Source organism: Dermacentor variabilis, chromosome 8, assembly GCF_050947875.1.
Source record: "Dermacentor variabilis isolate Ectoservices chromosome 8, ASM5094787v1, whole genome shotgun sequence".
Classification (NCBI taxonomy): domain Eukaryota; kingdom Metazoa; phylum Arthropoda; class Arachnida; order Ixodida; family Ixodidae; genus Dermacentor; species Dermacentor variabilis.
The window spans coordinates 78,205,946-78,228,178 of NC_134575.1; the positions used below are offsets into that span (position 1 = coordinate 78,205,946).

The following is a 22,233-nucleotide window of genomic DNA, read 5'->3' on the forward strand; positions in this document are numbered from 1 at the left end:
CCCCTCAAGTCTAAATATTTTAAGGCAGTTTTCCTAGTGTATAAAGCCGCTCGAGTTCACGCTGCTCCTCTGGCGGCCATTTTTCAAAGAAATTATGCCTTCCAACCACTCAGAATGCCGGTGACAACTTCACGTTTGATCAATTCTGGATATTGTAAATAGTAAACAGCTACTTTTGCTTACATGATCGGCCATGACATTGAAATTGCTGATACAGCGGAAAGCATTGCACCGGATGCACATATATAGAACTGTGTATGTTGAGCGAGATAAGAGCTGCACTATAGGCATCGCAGGCAGTTTTAACTGGAGGAAAACCTGGCAAGTGCGCCTCGAATGATAAATTGTTTTGTCTAAACCGAAACAGCGCGAATTGGTAGGCTGCATGAAAGAGAGACATTCTTATTGAATGACAGGAAGTTATTCGGCATATATCTGGCGATCACTCAGGAAATGGTTGTTGTGGAACGACGAGTCGGTTCTGATGTACTTCGCTATAAAAACGCGCGAGATAGTGTCGAGCAGCCTATATTGGCTTTTGTGTGTGTATATATATATCAATTCTAAATATTGTAAGGCAGTTTGTCGTATGCGTATCATGGACACGCATGCTTATATCGCCTTCCGTTTCCCTACCACGGTTACGCTTTAAAACCAACAGCGCGCGCATGCGATCCCATAGATGAGATGAATACATATATATAGAAAAGTATCAGTCACAGCTCTCGTAGTATAGCCTTCTGAGCCGTTCCCTTTTCTTTTTCTTCTCTTTGTTTTTTCTTTGGAAGAAGTCCTATTAGGGTTATTATAATTACACGAAGGTATTTCGCCCTCGCCAGCAGCAGTACTTGAGATAGCTATTCCGGCGGCGAGCTTCCCACGCTATGCTTGGCGCCCTCGCACCTGTTTAAGCTTTTTCCTAGACGCTAGAGCTACACAATATCCGCGCAACCTTGAGCGATCGGAAAGCGCGTTTTCCACCCTGGGCCGACGGAGAGGGGAGATTTCGTTCCGGCCGCGAAGCTCTCTACATCTCAGTAAGGTGCCTCGCGGTGGTCTCGTGCAGAAGATGCCCTCTCGGTGAGCGCATATTTCCCCCCTCATCTTTTAAGAGATTCAAGACATACAAGCATTTGTCTCGCAAACCAGATTTATTTCAAGGGAATTTCCCACGTCTCAATAATTTCTCTCGTCGTATACGAGTGCTGATTGCCGTGTTATAGTTTGTTAACGAAGCTTCCCCTCAAGTCTAAATATTTTAAGGCAGTTTTCCTAGTGTATAAAGCCGCTCGAGTTCACGCTGCTCCTCTGGCGGCCATTTTTCAAAGAAATTATGCCTTCCAACCACTCAGAATGCCGGTGACAACTTCACGTTTGATCAATTCTGGATATTGTAAATAGTAAACAGCTACTTTTGCTTACATGATCGGCCATGACATTGAAATTGCTGATACAGCGGAAAGCATTGCACCGGATGCACATATATAGAACCGTGTATGTTGAGCGAGATAAGAGCTGCACTATAGGCATCGCAGGCAGTTTTAACTGGAGGAAAACTTGGCAAGTGCGCCTCGAATGATAAATTGTTTTGTCTAAACCGAAACAGCGCGAATTGGTAGGCTGCATGAAAGAGAGACATTCTTATTGAATGACAGGAAGTTATTCGGCATATATCTGGCGATCACTCAGGAAATGGTTGTTGTGGAACGACGAGTCGGTTCTGATGTACTTCGCTATAAAAACGCGCGAGATAGTGTCGAGCAGCCTATATTGGCTTTTGTGTGTGTATATATATATCAATTCTAAATATTGTAAGGCAGTTTGTCGTATGCGTATCATGGACACGCATGCTTATATCGCCTTCCGTTTCCCTACCACGGTTACGCTTTAAAACCAACAGCGCGCGCATGCGATCCCATAGATGAGATGAATACATATATATAGAAAAGTATCAGTCACAGCTCTCGTAGTATAGCCTTCTGAGCCGTTCCCTTTTCTTTTTCTTCTCTTTGTTTTTTCTTTGGAAGAAGTCCTATTAGGGTTATTATAATTACACGAAGGTATTTCGCCCTCGCCAGCAGCAGTACTTGAGATAGCTATTCCGGCGGCGAGCTTCCCACGCTATGCTTGGCGCCCCCGCACCTGTTTAAGCTTTTTCCTAGACGCTAGAGCTACACAATATCCGCGCAACCTTGAGCGATCGGAAAGCGCGTTTTCCACCCTGGGCCGACGGAGAGGGGAGATTTCGTTCCGGCCGCGAAGCTCTCTACATCTCAGTAAGGTGCCTCGCGGTGGTCTCGTGCAGAAGATGCCCTCTCGGTGAGCGCATATTTCCCCCCTCATCTTTTAAGAGATTCAAGACATACAAGCATTTGTCTCGCAAACCAGATTTATTTCAAGGGAATTTCCCACGTCTCAATAATTTCTCTCGTCGTATACGAGTGCTGATTGCCGTGTTATAGTTTGTTAACGAAGCTTCCCCTCAAGTCTAAATATTTTAAGGCAGTTTTCCTAGTGTATAAAGCCGCTCGAGTTCACGCTGCTCCTCTGGCGGCCATTTTTCAAAGAAATTATGCCTTCCAACCACTCAGAATGCCGGTGACAACTTCACGTTTGATCAATTCTGGATATTGTAAATAGTAAACAGCTACTTTTGCTTACATGATCGGCCATGACATTGAAATTGCTGATACAGCGGAAAGCATTGCACCGGATGCACATATATAGAACTGTGTATGTTGAGCGAGATAAGAGCTGCACTATAGGCATCGCAGGCAGTTTTAACTGGAGGAAAACTTGGCAAGTGCGCCTCGAATGATAAATTGTTTTGTCTAAACCGAAACAGCGCGAATTGGTAGGCTGCATGAAAGAGAGACATTCTTATTGAATGACAGGAAGTTATTCGGCATATATCTGGCGATCACTCAGGAAATGGTTGTTGTGGAACGACGAGTCGGTTCTGATGTACTTCGCTATAAAAACGCGCGAGATAGTGTCGAGCAGCCTATATTGGCTTTTGTGTGTGTATATATATATCAATTCTAAATATTGTAAGGCAGTTTGTCGTATGCGTATCATGGACACGCATGCTTATATCGCCTTCCGTTTCCCTACCACGGTTACGCTTTAAAACCAACAGCGCGCGCATGCGATCCCATAGATGAGATGAATACATATATATAGAAAAGTATCAGTCACAGCTCTCGTAGTATAGCCTTCTGAGCCGTTCCCTTTTCTTTTTCTTCTCTTTGTTTTTTCTTTGGAAGAAGTCCTATTAGGGTTATTATAATTACACGAAGGTATTTCGCCCTCGCCAGCAGCAGTACTTGAGATAGCTATTCCGGCGGCGAGCTTCCCACGCTATGCTTGGCGCCCCCGCACCTGTTTAAGCTTTTTCCTAGACGCTAGAGCTACACAATATCCGCGCAACCTTGAGCGATCGGAAAGCGCGTTTTCCACCCTGGGCCGACGGAGAGGGGAGATTTCGTTCCGGCCGCGAAGCTCTCTACATCTCAGTAAGGTGCCTCGCGGTGGTCTCGTGCAGAAGATGCCCTCTCGGTGAGCGCATATTTCCCCCCTCATCTTTTAAGAGATTCAAGACATACAAGCATTTGTCTCGCAAACCAGATTTATTTCAAGGGAATTTCCCACGTCTCAATAATTTCTCTCGTCGTATACGAGTGCTGATTGCCGTGTTATAGTTTGTTAACGAAGCTTCCCCTCAAGTCTAAATATTTTAAGGCAGTTTTCCTAGTGTATAAAGCCGCTCGAGTTCACGCTGCTCCTCTGGCGGCCATTTTTCAAAGAAATTATGCCTTCCAACCACTCAGAATGCCGGTGACAACTTCACGTTTGATCAATTCTGGATATTGTAAATAGTAAACAGCTACTTTTGCTTACATGATCGGCCATGACATTGAAATTGCTGATACAGCGGAAAGCATTGCACCGGATGCACATATATAGAACTGTGTATGTTGAGCGAGATAAGAGCTGCACTATAGGCATCGCAGGCAGTTTTAACTGGAGGAAAACTTGGCAAGTGCGCCTCGAATGATAAATTGTTTTGTCTAAACCGAAACAGCGCGAATTGGTAGGCTGCATGAAAGAGAGACATTCTTATTGAATGACAGGAAGTTATTCGGCATATATCTGGCGATCACTCAGGAAATGGTTGTTGTGGAACGACGAGTCGGTTCTGATGTACTTCGCTATAAAAACGCGCGAGATAGTGTCGAGCAGCCTATATTGGCTTTTGTGTGTGTATATATATATCAATTCTAAATATTGTAAGGCAGTTTGTCGTATGCGTATCATGGACACGCATGCTTATATCGCCTTCCGTTTCCCTACCACGGTTACGCTTTAAAACCAACAGCGCGCGCATGCGATCCCATAGATGAGATGAATACATATATATAGAAAAGTATCAGTCACAGCTCTCGTAGTATAGCCTTCTGAGCCGTTCCCTTTTCTTTTTCTTCTCTTTGTTTTTTCTTTGGAAGAAGTCCTATTAGGGTTATTATAATTACACGAAGGTATTTCGCCCTCGCCAGCAGCAGTACTTGAGATAGCTATTCCGGCGGCGAGCTTCCCACGCTATGCTTGGCGCCCCCGCACCTGTTTAAGCTTTTTCCTAGACGCTAGAGCTACACAATATCCGCGCAACCTTGAGCGATCGGAAAGCGCGTTTTCCACCCTGGGCCGACGGAGAGGGGAGATTTCGTTCCGGCCGCGAAGCTCTCTACATCTCAGTAAGGTGCCTCGCGGTGGTCTCGTGCAGAAGATGCCCTCTCGGTGAGCGCATATTTCCCCCCTCATCTTTTAAGAGATTCAAGACATACAAGCATTTGTCTCGCAAACCAGATTTATTTCAAGGGAATTTCCCACGTCTCAATAATTTCTCTCGTCGTATACGAGTGCTGATTGCCGTGTTATAGTTTGTTAACGAAGCTTCCCCTCAAGTCTAAATATTTTAAGGCAGTTTTCCTAGTGTATAAAGCCGCTCGAGTTCACGCTGCTCCTCTGGCGGCCATTTTTCAAAGAAATTATGCCTTCCAACCACTCAGAATGCCGGTGACAACTTCACGTTTGATCAATTCTGGATATTGTAAATAGTAAACAGCTACTTTTGCTTACATGATCGGCCATGACATTGAAATTGCTGATACAGCGGAAAGCATTGCACCGGATGCACATATATAGAACTGTGTATGTTGAGCGAGATAAGAGCTGCACTATAGGCATCGCAGGCAGTTTTAACTGGAGGAAAACTTGGCAAGTGCGCCTCGAATGATAAATTGTTTTGTCTAAACCGAAACAGCGCGAATTGGTAGGCTGCATGAAAGAGAGACATTCTTATTGAATGACAGGAAGTTATTCGGCATATATCTGGCGATCACTCAGGAAATGGTTGTTGTGGAACGACGAGTCGGTTCTGATGTACTTCGCTATAAAAACGCGCGAGATAGTGTCGAGCAGCCTATATTGGCTTTTGTGTGTGTATATATATATCAATTCTAAATATTGTAAGGCAGTTTGTCGTATGCGTATCATGGACACGCATGCTTATATCGCCTTCCGTTTCCCTACCACGGTTACGCTTTAAAACCAACAGCGCGCGCATGCGATCCCATAGATGAGATGAATACATATATATAGAAAAGTATCAGTCACAGCTCTCGTAGTATAGCCTTCTGAGCCGTTCCCTTTTCTTTTTCTTCTCTTTGTTTTTTCTTTGGAAGAAGTCCTATTAGGGTTATTATAATTACACGAAGGTATTTCGCCCTCGCCAGCAGCAGTACTTGAGATAGCTATTCCGGCGGCGAGCTTCCCACGCTATGCTTGGCGCCCCCGCACCTGTTTAAGCTTTTTCCTAGACGCTAGAGCTACACAATATCCGCGCAACCTTGAGCGATCGGAAAGCGCGTTTTCCACCCTGGGCCGACGGAGAGGGGAGATTTCGTTCCGGCCGCGAAGCTCTCTACATCTCAGTAAGGTGCCTCGCGGTGGTCTCGTGCAGAAGATGCCCTCTCGGTGAGCGCATATTTCCCCCCTCATCTTTTAAGAGATTCAAGACATACAAGCATTTGTCTCGCAAACCAGATTTATTTCAAGGGAATTTCCCACGTCTCAATAATTTCTCTCGTCGTATACGAGTGCTGATTGCCGTGTTATAGTTTGTTAACGAAGCTTCCCCTCAAGTCTAAATATTTTAAGGCAGTTTTCCTAGTGTATAAAGCCGCTCGAGTTCACGCTGCTCCTCTGGCGGCCATTTTTCAAAGAAATTATGCCTTCCAACCACTCAGAATGCCGGTGACAACTTCACGTTTGATCAATTCTGGATATTGTAAATAGTAAACAGCTACTTTTGCTTACATGATCGGCCATGACATTGAAATTGCTGATACAGCGGAAAGCATTGCACCGGATGCACATATATAGAACTGTGTATGTTGAGCGAGATAAGAGCTGCACTATAGGCATCGCAGGCAGTTTTAACTGGAGGAAAACTTGGCAAGTGCGCCTCGAATGATAAATTGTTTTGTCTAAACCGAAACAGCGCGAATTGGTAGGCTGCATGAAAGAGAGACATTCTTATTGAATGACAGGAAGTTATTCGGCATATATCTGGCGATCACTCAGGAAATCGACTGCCGCGGACAACATCAGTCCCTTTCCACATAAGTATGAGGCTCGGAGCAGGAGCTTTGGCGCTTGAAAGTAACCGTTGGCTTGACGAACCAACCGACTGAGCTACCTTTCCGGGCAACATTGAAGGATCACGAGTTCAAATCACATGTTATGTTCCTTTTTTCTTCCTTTTTTTTTCTTTTCTTTTAATGTATTTTCCTTCCTTTTATCACTGTACGGAAACCCTCCTAAAAAAAAAAAATTATATATCCTCAATTATGTGTGGCCACACATGTGCACGTCATAAATACCAGGTTCTCTAGCCGAGTGCCATCCATGCGGTATAACCGAGCTCAGATTGGTCCACCTTGACTGATCAAATAGGGCACCACTGTAGGTTAAATGAGGCGTACAACTCCTGCGGGACCCGCCGTGGTTGCTCAGTGGTCATGGTGTTAGACTGCTGAGCACGAGGTCGCGGGATCGGACTCCGGCCACGGCGGCCGCATTTCGATGGGGGCGAAATGCGATAACACCCGTGTACTTAGAATTAGGTGCACGTTAAAGAACCCCAGGTGGTCGAAATTTTCGGAGTCCTCCACTACGGCGTGCATAATCAGAAAGTGGTTTTGTCACGCAAAACACCATAATTCAATTTTTAATTTAACTCCTGCGGGGACGGTAGAGTATCCGTCTCCAGTGCAAGAGGACCGTGATTCAAATCCCGGTGCCGCGCAATTCTCCACCGGGAAATACAAAAAAAAAAAAAAACCGTGTGTTGAGAAAATTGCACAAACAGGCCTGGAGTGCGGCCTGATCCCGGTGACCAGAACCGGTAACGCACTCTCTCACCAGAGCAGGATTGGCCACCCTGGTGCAGTACTTGGCCACAACCTCCTATATGAATACAACAATCAAACCCCGGCCCTCAGTCCCCAGCAGCCGCGAAGCAACTGACCACGGCGGCGGTCAGATCTGTAACGCTGCAGAGGGTGCTAAGAATACCTGGCTCCGGACAGGCCGCCATTGGAATCTGAACCTGGCAACGTTTAACGTTAGAACGCTATCTAGTGAGGCGAGTCTAGCAGTGTTATTGGAGGAATTAGAGGGTAGTAAATGGGATATAATAGGGCTCAGTGAGGTTAGGAGGACAAAAGAAGCATATACAGTGCTAAAAAGCGGGCATGTACTGTGTTACCGGGGCTTAGCGGAGAGACGAGAACTAGGAGTCGGATTCCTGATTAATAAGGAAATAGCTGGGAACATACAGGAATTCTATAGCATTAACGAGAGGGTGGCAGGTCTTGTTGTGAAACTTAATAAGAGGTACAAATTGAAGGTGGTACAAGTCTATGCCCCTACATGCAGTCATGATGACCAGGAAGTCGGAAGCTTTTATGAAGACGTGGAATCGGCGATGGGTAAAGTCAAAACAAAATACACTATACTGATGGGCGACTTCAATGCCAGGGTAGGCAAGAAGCAGGCTGGAGACAAGTCAGTGGGGGAATATGGCATAGGCTCTAGGAATAGCAGAGGAGAATTATTAGTAGAGTTTGCAGAACAGAATAATATGCGGATAATGAACACCTTTTTCCGCAAGCGGGTTAGTCGAAAGTGGACGTGGAGGAGCCCGAATGGTGAGACTAGAAATGAAATCGACTTCATACTCTGCGCGAACCCTGGCATCATACAAGATGTAGACGTACTCGGCAAGGTACGCTGCAGTGACCATAGGATGGTAAGAACTCGAATTAGCCTAGACTTGAGGAGGGAACGGAAGAAACTGGTACACAAGAAGCCAATCAATGAGTTAGCGGTAAGAGGGAAACTAGAGGAATTCCGGATCAAGCTACAGAACAGGTATTCGGCTTTAACTCAGGAAGAGGACCTTAGTGTTGAAGCAATGAACGACTATCTCATGGGAACCATTAAGGAGTGCGCAATAGAAGTCGGTGGTAACTCCGTTAGACAGGAAACCAGTAAGCTATCGCAGGAGACGAAAGATCTGATCAAGAAACGCCAATGTATGAAAGCCTCTAACCCTACAGCTAGAATAGAACTGGCAGAACTTTCTAAGTTAATCAACAAGCGTAAGACAGCGGACATCAGGAACTATAATATGGATAGAATTGAACAGGCTCTCAGGAACGGAGGAAGCCTAAAAACAGTGAAGAAGAAACTAGGAATAGGCAAGAATCAGATGTGTGCGTTAAGAGACAAAGCCGGCAATATCGTTACTAATATGGATGAGATAGTTCAAGTGGCTGAGGAGTTCTATAGAGATTTATATAGTACCAGTGGCACCCACGACGATAGTGGAAGAGAGAATAGCCTAGAGGAATTTGAAATCCCGCAGGTAACGCCAGAAGAAGTAAAGAAAGCCTTAGGAGCTATGCAAAGGGGGAAGGCAGCTGGGGAGGATCAGGTAACAGCAGATTTGTTGAAGGATGGTGGTCAGATTGTTCTAGAGAAACTGGCCACCCTGTATACGCAATGCCTCATAACCTCGAGCGTACCGGAATCTTGGAAGAACGCTAACATAATCCTAATCCATAAGAAAGGGGACGCCAAAGACTTGAAAAATTATAGACCGATCAGCTTACTGTCCGTTGCCTACAAGGTATTTACTAAGGTAATCGCAAATAGAATCAGGAACACCTTAGACTTCTGTCAACCAAAGGACCAGGCAGGATTCCGTAAAGGCTACTCAACAATAGACCATATTCACACTATCAATCAAGTGATAGAGAAATGTGCAGAATATAACCAACCGTTATATATAGCTTTCATTGATTACGAGAAAGCGTTTGATTCAGTCGAAACCTCAGCAGTCATGGAGGCATTACGGAATCAGGGTGTAGATGAGCCATATGTAAAGATACTGGAAGATATCTATAGCGGCTCCACAGCCACCGTAGTCCTCCACAAAGAAAGCAACAAAATCCCTATAAAGAAAGGCGTCAGACAGGGAGATACGATATCTCCAATGCTATTCACAGCATGTTTACAGGAGGTATTCAGAGGCCTGGAGTGGGAAGACTTGGGGATAAAAGTTGATGGAGAATACCTTAGCAACTTGCGATTCGCTGATGATATTGCCTTGCTTAGTAACTCAGGAGACCAATTGCAATGCATGCTCACTGACCTGGAGAGGCAAAGCAGAAGGGTGGGTCTGAAAATTAATCTGCAGAAAACTAAAGTAATGTTTAACAGGCTCGGAAGAGAACAGCAGTTTACGATAGGTAGCGAAGCACTGGAAGGGGTAAGGGACTACATCTACTTAGGGCAGGTAGTGACCACGGATCCGGATCATGAGACTGAAATAACCAGAAGAATAAGAATGGGCTGGGGTGCGTTTGGCAGGCATTCTCAAATCATGAACAGCAGGATGCCACTATCCCTCAAAAGGAAAGTGTATAACAGCTGTGTGTTACCAGTACTCACATATGGGGCAGAAACCTGGAGACTTACGAAAAGGGTTCTGCTGAAATTGAGGACGACGCAACGAGCTATGGAAAGAAAAATGATGGGGGTGACATTAAGGGATAAGAAAAGAGCAGATTGGGTGAGGCAACAAACGCGGGTAAACGACATCTTAGTTGAAATCAAGAAAAAGAAATGGGCATGGGCCGGACATGTAATGAGGAGGGAAGATAACCGATGGTCACTAAGGGTTACGGACTGGATTCCAAGGGAAGGGATGCGTAGCAGGGGGCGGCAGAAAGTTAGGTGGGCGGATGACATTAAGACGTTTGCAGGGACAACATGGCCACAATTAGTGCATGACCGGGGTAGTTGGAGAAGTATGGGAGAGGCCTTTGCCCTGCAGTGGGCGTAACTAGGCTGATGATGATGATGATGATGATGATGATGATGATGATAGCTATTGCAGTGCCCTTTAACACAACGTGACAAATTTACGTAAGATACAAAATGACATACATAATTTGTCCGCTTTCAATGATCTAATGCATGCCGTTTACAGAACCGCGATATCTGTTCTTGATGCAGAGTTATTAATTTGTAAACTTTGTCCTTCTATATTTCTCAAGGTCCCGAATTCTTAAAAATCTTTTTAACAAAATTCAGGCCCTAAATCGAAATGCTGCTTCCGAAAGGCACTAGAGCTTAACTTTCTCCTTCCCATCCAACAAATTTTATTAATATCAATCGAGGGGTTATCTGAGTAAAACTTTCTTGCGTTTCACGTTTACTTGAATAGGCCGCGCCAGAAATGGGCCCGAGCTAAAGCTTCATCTGAAGAGTGGAACGCGACAGCATTCAAAGACCCCTGACTGCTTCTCGCTCTTGCCAGTAACTGCACCTTATGTTACCGAATTGTTTATTGGCAAACGGTGGCGGCAGACGCTATGCCCGACGGCGAGCTTATTGGTAGAAACGCGGCCTCTTGGGTTGGTCGATGCTGGAGGTTGTCCACCAGCCGCATTAAACAATTGCATCGTTTTCGCGTTTCTGTTAATGTTTCGCACTTTTAATATTTAAATATTCTCAAATATTAAAGGCATGCGCTATCGGTGTTCTGTTTCATGACATTTGCTTGTGGGCTGTGATTCTCAAAATTCCGAGAAACAAGCCCGACAGGACGACTTGGTCACTAGGTCCTAAAAGCTTCAAGAATACAGCATTGAGGTCCTATACAAGTCCGGCGCCATGCACCAAGACGCCGATTGCCTATCACGTCATCCCGCGGACCCTCCAGACCTCACTGCCAACTATTCCGGCCTCTGGGTCATTACCATCTCCGGCTTGGGTGATATACGCAGTCAACAGCTCATCGATGCAAACTTGCGCTCCATCGTCGATCGTCCACGCTCTAATCACTTCGACCTGTCCCTCAGCTGTTCGTGCTCCGCGGCAATGTTCTCTACGGTCGCAGTGCCAACTCCGACGATCCCGAGCTTCTGCTCATAGGAGCTACGCCCCTCAGTGCTATTCTACACCAGCTGGTGTAGAATAGCACTGAGGGGCGTAGCTCCTCAGTGCTATTCACGATGCCGCAAAAGCTTGCCACATCGCAGTATCCCGTAAATACGCCCGCACGCGGCGATGGTTCTTCTGCCCAGGCCTTTACCGTTCTGTGCACCGATACGTTGCTAGTTGCGAGTCCTTCAAACGCCGCAAGCGTTCGCCCTTGCAGCCTGCCGGCCCACTTCAGCCTATACGCATTCCAGCTAGTCCGTTCTACAGCACCGGCCATGTCCTCGTTGGACAATTTCCGGCGAGCATTTCTGGGATTAAGTGCATCACTGGCTACGCGATACTGTGGGCCATCACACGGGTACTGCCGATTAGTTGCGCCCCTGAGGTTGAATATTCGCTGCTTCATGACGTAATCCCCGACAACGGCTCTCCACGGCAGCTGCTGACAGATCGCGCTCACAAGTTTTCGATGATATTCTTCGCTCGCGTTCCACACGTTACAAACTAACCACTGCCTACCACCTGCAGAATGTTATTTGGCCGCTATCCCCGTTGTATTTTGAGACACTACTTCCATCATCTACGCACGCTTCTGCAGAACATTCCCGCGACGCCATTGCTCGTACACAAACTCAAACTCAAGCTCGTCACATTGCGCAGCACCGTCTCTCTTCCTCGTAGATGACTGAAAAGGCACGTTACGATAGCAATCACAGAAACCCTCACTTGAAGCCAGGCTCCTTGATTCTTTTTGGACGCCTCGCCACCACGTCTACCCATAAATACTTTGTTAAGCGCAAAAAGACAGACACAAGAAAGACGACAGGACAAGGCGCTACTCTCAACTGACATCATTTGTCTGTCTTTTTGCGCTTAACAAAGTATTCATGGATTCGCACCAACTAGCCCGCCAACGCATTGTGCTGAACGTCTACCCATCTTCGAAACTTTCCCCCTACACCAGGCCCTAACAGGTACCGCGCCAGCTACGCCAGAGTTCACATACTAAGACTCTCCGTTAATGGTCAGTCGTCATTTTCATTTTCGTCCACCGACATCATGCGTGTGTGCCGTCTCAAGCCGTACGTTTCAGCCTAAAACCCTTTCCTTGTAAGTGCTTATACGGCACTCCAACCGCCGGCGGTAATATCCTACAGGCCATTCCCGCATTCTGCAGAAAGCGCTCGGAAGGACGACGATGATATTCGGAAAAGCACGTTCGTGTTTGTTATTCTGCTATCTTGGATGTGAATTTTCCACATATATTTGTAAATTTCGCCCACCCTTTATGTCACAATATAGGTACATATTACGTTTCAAATATCTAAGCGCTACATTTGGAGAACATTCTTGCAACATGGTTCGGAAGGCATTTGAACGGTGGTGGAAATATATATATAGCCGAGTATTGTTTAAAAATGATTCACAACTCCTATGTGTCGAAAAAAGGCAATGTTATCAAAGTGACTCACCGTCGGCGATTCCCTGTAATCCAGCCATCACGATTAGCAATCCACCGGATATTGCCTTCATTCCGGCCGGCGGCTCCTGGTTGAGAGAAGGGCGAGTTGTGCTTGTGAGAAAAGTGAACAATGTTCCGAATTTCTCGCGGTGATGACGGCGTTGAACTAGGTCGGCGTAAAGCAAAAGCTTGGCGCGAGCACACGGAATAATTAACACCTTATGCCTAAGATCTAATTTGCTTTAAATATCTGCAAAACAACAGCTTTTCTCTATTTGCAACCCGCACGAATACCGTCCTTACTGCCAGCAATAGCCATATCTGCGACCCTTTATTTCTCAGGAAAATGCTACAGCCATAGATTTACCAAGGCGTATCTCGCATCTTTGTACCAAAGAATGACTTCAAGAAACGCCTAATAACGCCGAGGCAGGCAAGAACATTTCCGACTGCACGTGATTGCCGCTGGCGGAAATCAGTGCCTGCAATATCAACACTAAACAACGCTTTAGTTGGCATGCATCCTGAAGCATTTGCTTTCGGGAAATTGTTGCTATTGAAGGATCACCGACCGCAGTGGCACAGGGGCTATATAGCCTTTTCCTCTTGAGAACAAGACTGCAGATTCAGTTTATGGCCTGGGCGCCCGCATTTCTATGGCTACGAGAGTGCTAAAGAAAAGCTCGTGTACTTGCATGTAAATGCACGTTAAGAACACCTGGCGGTACAAATTGTTCAGGAGTCGCCAACTGCGGCGTTTCTCGTAGCGTTGTGTTGCTCTCGGACGCGAAACCTGATAATTTCAACTGCATCATTCAAGCCTGCCAGCACCAAGGACACACCCACGCAGGAGACATCCCGATGCTATAGCGCGTATGTCTACATATTCCTACACCAATTTGGGGGGCTTCGTGCCTTGATTTGTATTATTTTCCCGCGAAGTCTCAATGAACGCTGATTTCCAAATTTACCGGAAACCTATTTCGTCACCGTAGTTCAGGGAATGGCCTCAGGATTGCCACTAAGCGGATGCCGCTAGAGCACCGATCGATGAAAATTCAACATTAAACTATTTTCGTAATAGTAAAGGTCGTTTTCCCGCGATGCATTTTGGCCAGGCTAATGGCGGCATGGTCGCTTTCTTTTTGCAAACACCGTGTGCGAGTTCGGTTTGCTTCTCTGATGACGTGTAAAGTGCAGTTGTAGGTGTCGTTATGAAACGAGCCTATTCAAGGGAGACCAGCATGTGCAGCTAGTACTTAAATTTCATTTGAACCACGACAAGTGCTGCCATTAGTAGGTGAAATATGCAATGAATAGAAGCGCACTTGCGAATTAGCGAAACAGACAAGTACAACATATCTACGAAGCTCTTGCCATGGAACATTTATTTATCGAATGCTTAACTAAAGTGCCGATTACTAAGGATTGATATAGTCTTCGTCCTCGCTTCTATTCCATAGCAAAAAAGATGGACTCGTAGTCTCTACTCTACTGCCATTATGGTCTTAAAATAACCAATGTTTAAACTATGTAAGTGGGTAAACATCCAAGTGGAATATACTAATATGCAAAATAGAAATTAGCCTTGTCTCGCCAAAGGGCGGAAATTATTAGGACATATTCAGCAAATGGACGTCTAACTACGTCATATGTGCACTCGACATGTCAGGGTCATCCAAAGTTAGGCAGGCGTTTAGGAACGTCACTTAAAAAAACCCACAAAGAATCGTTCACTTTCTATCTCTCTGCGTATAAAACCGACACGATAAGCATACACAAAGAAAAAAATTTACGGGAAATTTTCCGCAATATAGAAAAATCACCAGGCAGGAAGCTGGAATGTCCTCAAGCCAACGTTTGGTATAGCTTTATTTGGAATTTAAACAGACAGCTCTTCTCTTTTCTAAACAATATGTGCACATTTCTCATTGTTTACTCTGCAGCGGGAGAATTGCTGATTGATCTGAACATCGTTTAAGAAAAAAGCTATACGCGCTTGTCAAGCTTCTTCCTCACCATTTGTGCCTGCTCTAAACACAAAAATTATTATTGCTGCCTCTCATTCGCTGTTCCACAAAGACTTCAGTCATAAACTGCGTACCTAATGATGGACTTAAACTGGTGGACTTAATCTCCTATTGTGGATTTTTGTAGACAAATGTCAGTATTTAGTACCCAAGTGTAGGCATATAGACGACGATATAGTAGAGCAAGAATTGGCAAACTTTTGTTTAAAAGAATGTTCAGTTAACAAACCAAATCTTCCAGAAAGCACAGCCGAGTAAACAATTTCCACAGGGCCCTTGCACCGGCCACAGGGCATTTACCGGAGGATTTTTACACAGAACTGTCAACGACACCACGAGCTAGGGCTGCGAACGACCTTGCAAACGCCAAGGACACACATCTCTGAGAGTTATACACCAAACGTTTCGCAAGTTCATAGCCGTAACTTGAAAAATTGACAGAGGCACTTTAGTCTCCTTAGGTGCGTTCAACGCGAAATAATTCCGATTTTTCTGCGCGATATCTTTACTTGGTAATGTGCTCGAATCTGGAAAAGTCAATTTCGAGGATGGGTGACCCATTTTTTGGGTGTGAGCCAAGTCAATTACAGGAGGGGGCCAGGTCGGTTTCGCACTCAGTTTTCGAATTGGGAAAACACAATCTTGGCAGTGGGAGACTATGCTTTTCAGGGTGGGCCAAGTCAGTTATAGGAGTGAGCCAGGTCAGCTTTAAAACGTAGGTCAACTCAATTTTCGTATTGGTCAAAGTGAATTTTGGGGGTGGGTCATCCAAATTTTGCACTTCGGCCAGGCTGGTTTGGAACATGGGTCAACTCTATTTTCGAATTGGGCTAAGTCATTTTTTATGGGGGCCAAGTCAATCTTGGAATAGGGTCAGGTCGGTTTGGAACGTGGGTCAACTCAATTCGCAAATTGGGGAAAGTGAATTTTTTGGGTGTGGGCCCCGGCGTGCGTCCGACACCATGAGTGTTCATCGTGGGATTTCGCACTGCCACCCGCACCAGGTCCAGCGCCAGGTGCGTGACTTCGTTCCTTGATCACGGGGGTTTTTTGTACCATCGGTTGTTAACGCCCGAAGGACGCCCTTCGGCTTCATGGGGAATATAAGGCTTTCGCATTAAAAGCTCGCGGGACCGCCTCCGGGCGCGAAATTTGCTTTCCGGCAAGCTTTCAGGCATGACATGGCAAATACGAATTGCGTACAGCCGCCCTGATTTTTAATAATATAGCGCGAGCGTCGACTGAACTGCTGGTGAGCGCCTTATAACGGCGATAAGCGTGCAACAAGAGCGTGCAACAAGGCGAGTGCAACAAGGCAACAAGGCTCGTGCGCGAACTCTCGCCTTGTTGCACGCTTATCGCCGTTATAAGGCGCTCACCAGCAGTTCAGTCGACGCTCGCGCTATATTATTAAAAATCAGGGCGGCTGTACTTCGACAGTTGGTTGCTACGCTCGTCAGGCCTGTTTCACGTATTCGTTGTAAATCCGTCTTGTCGGGGTCGCAGCACCAGCGGCCGCCAAACCTACCCCTCCTACTTCTCCCTTGGCTCGCGGCACATGAACCAAGAGAACGCGTGTTCCCTCCAAACCATCCTCATTCACGCCCTCTCCTGTTAAACCTGAAACCAATGCGCGCTCCCTCCTCCTCTCCACTTGCCTGGGAGGTAGAGAAGGGCTAATGCTGGCACAATCATTTGTGGATTACTGTGGATTACGCCGCATTGGAGAGGCACAAAAGAATAAGTGTATGAGATACGCACGATGCGTGCGGCGAGTTCTAGGAAATTAAGCCATAACTATGACCCCGTGAAATATTACTAGTTTAGTTACTAGTTATTACTAGTATTAGTTGTCAAAGAAAGCACGTTAATCAATGTAGACAAATTTCATTTTTATTTATTACCCACGACAAAGAAGGCATTACAGCGAGAGAAGAAACAGTCTACTACAATGGCAACTGTTGGTTTCATGTATATTTGCAACTAAAGCTTCTTGTAAGCTGCACAAATTCACACACAACTCGACACAAATTGCGCAGAATAAAAGAACTAAAGGAAAGTGAATTCTCAACGGGAAAACTTCTAGAGGCGCAACTAACACCTACGGTAACTGCGCGCCGTTATTTTCAACCATGAAATATTCATGTTGTAGATATGGAAGCATATAATGCACATGGACCTTTCCAGGTCGAGAAAATGCCATTCAGAGGCACATTGTATAAAAACAAGATGAAAGAGGCAGTTGATATTAGCAAGACCAAAATCTTGTAATAAAAAAAAGGCGAGAAAGTTTATAGAACCTACGTTTATCTGCAAATGCATATCGTAGTGAATTAGGCCAGAGCTGCTGCATCGAAGAATGACAAGGTACAGCAAACACCGCGCTATACATTCCACTCCGTTTGTGTTTTCGGTCTCTGCTCTGTGCGTACATGCATGTTGTATTAGAATAAAGGCCAAGCTATGGGACATCAGCGTTAGCTACGCATACCTTGCAGCAGTACGTCATTGTTTGGCACCAACAAGGCGCCCAAGCACCGCTGGACACTGATGAAGGCTTGTTGCAAGGTATTAGTGGCAGTGCCTTCATGGACCAGTGGCATGGCCCCTGGAGGTGCAAGTGAACATCCTTCGTTTCGCGAAAACCTGTCGACAGAGGCAATATTCCGCAAGCTTCTATTGATCCTTCCTGCTCTGAGCTGTTCATTTCTACAAAAACAACATTCCTTACTACGTACACACTGTCGTGCGCGTCCGTTACAGACTTCCGGCGGGGTCTCCAATGTATATCTACAGAAGCAACTACACTCAGAGCGTGTGTGGAGCTCAAAACACTGCGGAAATTACAATGCCCCGATGCTTCACGAAGCAGCAGTGTTGAGCGCGCCCAGCTCCCCAGTCCATTATATATATATCTATATATATATATGTAGCATAGCTGTGGGTGAGATGGGCTACCCAGATAATTTCGGAGACAGCACCGCAGCGTAAACTCAGCTTCAAAATGTTTCCTGCCGCAATAAAGGAGCTAACGAGCGAACCATTTTTGTCAAGGTTAATTAAAGCGCCCTAATGGAGCAAGCGCAGGCATGGAACGAAATACCCGCAACTGTCGCCAACATTCGTGAAATGGAAAACTCAAGCTCGTGGCAAGTACATACCGCGTCGGCGAGTTACAGAAAAAAACGAGAAAAGAAAGCTGAGAGCGTGCCTTCTACTGTCTGCCCACTCCCTGTACATTTCCTCGTTATTTTATTTGGCGTCGGTAGTGTTCTCAAGCAGAGAAATGGTGAAAAAATCTGATAGGCTTGTCATGCTACTGCTCACTCACTCTTCACTCCTACTACATGCGGAGCTGCGATAGCTGCCGCGAATGCGCGTCAAACTGAAATGAAGCTCATATTTTTCCCGGGTGTGCTACCAGGAAGATCAAGATAACGAAGAACACTGATGGTAGCCGTGGAAGTAGAAGGAACGCTGCCTTTGCTTTGTGTTTTTGCACCTCGGCACGCTACCACGCTACGTGGTGCCGACGAGACATCTTGCCGCATTCCCGGCTTTTTCTTTCAAAAGCACGGCGAAAGTAATAAACGGGAACTGATACTAATAAATGTACTTATATAAAGCTAGTAAAATTGTAACGGAGAGCGTGAGGGATCAGTTTTATTGGCTTTATTTTTTTTTAATGCGCGCAAACTACAGCAGTTGCCATTTCAACCAAACAAAAAAGAATACCCACAGCACACTTTCCGCGAGTATGGTTTTAACACATACGAGTAAGTGAAAGCTAAATTGAGGAAGAGTTAAAATAAGATCGGCTTGCAACTGCAAGCCCACATGAGCCTCGACGCGAGAGACGGGGATATGTCAAGTCCAAAAAATTTTCACACCAGCAAGCCCAAATATCTGTGCCGATATAAATTATTTACTATAGTCAAAGGATATAAATTATTTACTATAGTCAACATATTTATGTCCACTACAGGACGTCGGCCTCTCCTAGCAATTTCCCGCTTTCCCTGCCTTGTAGCAGCTCACAATATCTTATCCCAACACGTAGTTCTCTGCAGTACCCCACTACACTTGTTTCTCTTCCGGCATTCATTCTTTGATACTCGTTATGTGCGCGACACATTACATGTGGTGCGCAACTGAATTTTTCCCGCTCAATGGCAGCTATAATATACGAGTTACGCTCATTAGGTCTATAATTTCCTCAACTCTTTACCGGTCCCTCAAGGTCGCGCATATCGCATCTCGCTCTTTTGTTCGTCGTGTCATTCTCAACTTCTGCGCACAAGATAGGTCTAGTCTGTTCTCCTTTCCATCGGTTATGCACGACGTTGCAACCACAACGTTATTAAGGCAGGGGCCGCGTACAGAAGTCGGCCGAGTCATTGCCACTCGCTGTGTTATCGCTTTGGTGCAAGCTCGCTGCTGGTAACGTGGGCTGGTCGCTTTTTCTTTTCGTTACACAGAGCTCTGTATCGCACAATATGACAAATAATTTCTCGTACTCTTTACCTGGATATCAAGTTTATTGTCTTCATTCCCCCATAGCCACCTTGCCATATGGCTTTAGTAGCCTGGCTGTAGATCGTTTATTTCCTGACAACTCTGCTACTACGTACAAAATGTGGAACTACAGCATTGTAAAGCAGGATGGGTAGTCCCATAACACGTTTCAGCGTAATCAAAGCAACTGACTTATGGAATCATTATTGGCTTGATATCTTGTAAGCTATGGCAGCATTGCTTAGCATATAATGGTATGTAGCAGCGTGCACACACAGAGATACGTGCCGCATACAGAATATGCACATACTTATTGCTTGTCAGAACGGTATTCATTAAACGTGCATTAACTCTCATTCTTCTCAGATTAATTTGATATTCCAATAATACCGGCCTCACCGATATCGGCGTTTTACTTCACTGCACTTCGGCACCGCTCTCACCGTCACATCCAGTAATACACTTATGCAAAGGAATGCAGAGGTTAGTGAACGTCACAGTGCGGGTATGCTAGGAACAAGTGGGGTTGTATTGACGATCTTCGTGGTGTCACAAAAGTTGCAGTTAAATTCAAACAAAGAACAAGAGGAGCACTCTTCTGGCAGCTGCGACCTCTCGCATGCTCTATGCCAAAATGTGACCGCTCTCCACTGGATTCCTGTGGATGCGTCTTTCCATCTTATATTCCTCAAGTCCCTTCCTTGTGGACGCTACTGAATGTACGCTTGTTTGTGCTCATAAACTACCTGCGTTTTTTTTTTTTCTGAGTGAACATGCGCGTGTTGGGGGTTGCATGACGCCCTCCGTTTTCTTTTTTGCTTCTTTCTTATAGTTCACTCTTACATGGAAACTGAATAAACTGAGCTCTGGGTGCTTGCAATCACACTCTCAATGAAGGCCGGACCACTACGGAACCCTAAAAATTAAATGTTTGTTTCTGCTTATCAATGTGCACCTGCACTTCGTTCATATACACAGGGTAGTTCACCGAATACTTTCAAAAATTGTTAAGGGTTGCCTGTGGCAGATAGTACAACTGTATTTCACGAGGCAGTCTACTCGAAACGGCGGAATCTACTTGCACTTAAATTAAAATGAATAATCGACAAATTAACAAAGATTCGGTAACTAACGTTTAAACTAATTACCTCATGGCCCACCCTACGATTTGCAAATTCTAGCCAAGTAGCAGATCCACTTGGAATGAATACTCAAGATTACACCCGTTTTGAGATAATTCCAGAACTTTGCGGAGAAATGCATTGGCGGTGTCCAGTTACACTTGCGCTTGAATGCATAAAATGCCGTTTTATTAAGATTATATATATATATATATATAAACGTCGAGCGTCCTGGAGCGCGGCAATTTTGCGTGTATTCGAGGGCTTCTTTCATGCTCGGAAAAAACATTGTTTAGCACCACGTAATGATCAACAGAAAGCTGTATCGGGAGTATTTCAAGTTGCTCTACAACTTTCTCTTTGGCACTTTTCATCTAATTATAGTGTTTAAGAAGCTGACTACTAATTGATTAAGACTTATTATGTAATTAGGTAGAACGCAAAAAATAATTTGAGTATCTCCAAGCGAAGGCAAACTAAGTTGCCTTGCCACTTACGTAGACTACCTAATTACCTAAATTACGTGGCAATATCATTACTTAAATCTTGGTGCATGATAGTTCATATATGCAATTTACTCCCGCATATGTAGCATTTAACCGAGAACGAACCCGATTTGGTAGCACCATGCTTACAAGTACGCTAAAACATGGGGCCTTTTATTAAGGTATACACATTTTCACATTTTATAGATAATCGCCAAACTTTTATCATTTATGATGGTTACAGCCGAAGAGGCTCTGACCTTCTGATCCTTTTTATTTAGCTCCGAAGACGGGCGTTGTATTATAAACACTACATGGGCAAGAACGACGTTGCGGCCTGGCATCACGTTGTTGTAACTAGATTCCTGGCGCCATTGTTAAAGGTCACCAGCAGCAACATTTCCCAAAAGCTTAATTGGTTTTATTTTAGTGGCGTGTGCGATTGAAGAAATAATGGAACTGCGGGACTTTAATTTCCTCTTTCCTTTATAATATGGGCCATTAAAGAGCGCTTATGCAAACGACACATTCATGTGGTTGGCGGATATGACGCAAATTCCAAACATGGCCCCCCCGAGATTTGCAGCACGCTGGGCGTGCCGCCCAATCAGCACCACGGAGGCGGGGCTGGTTTCAAACATTCAGTATTATGCGTTGTATGTAAGGACCACCCGTCGCAAAAGCACTAACTTTATACAGGTTAATGAGCTTAGAGAATGTGTCACGCATCAGGTAGGTGTTAGGAAAATCTATGCAGCGTCTGTAGCAGCTACTCACCTGTAGAGCGAGGTCTCTGAAGAACTGCTCCACGTCGTCATGGAAGCCACGCTTGGCCTTTTCAGCGCTGCCACTCATCCTCCTGGCGGAGGCTTCCAAGAGTCATCACCATTAACTTCCAATTATCCAGGTGGTGCTTTAGGATCACCTGCTAGCGAGGCAAACGTTTAGGTCGGGCATTCACATCAGTTAATTCCTTCGGTCACCTTCAGAGTGTCCAGAAGTATTTAGCAAATGTAATGTATTTAACGAATTTAAAAGCGCTC

At 45.3% G+C, this 22,233-nt stretch overlaps 1 protein-coding gene across 1 annotated transcript in view; it reads right to left on the bottom strand.

The window, feature by feature from the left end:
• LOC142590346 (uncharacterized) overlaps window positions 1–22,233 on the bottom strand; it is a 173,888-nt gene that overhangs the window by 91,540 nt on the left and 60,115 nt on the right. Inside the window, exon 10 of the mRNA XM_075702401.1 lies at window positions 13,050–13,125. Coding sequence (XP_075558516.1) covers window positions 13,050–13,125 — 76 coding nt within the window. The remainder of the gene's footprint in view (window positions 1–13,049; window positions 13,126–22,233) is intronic.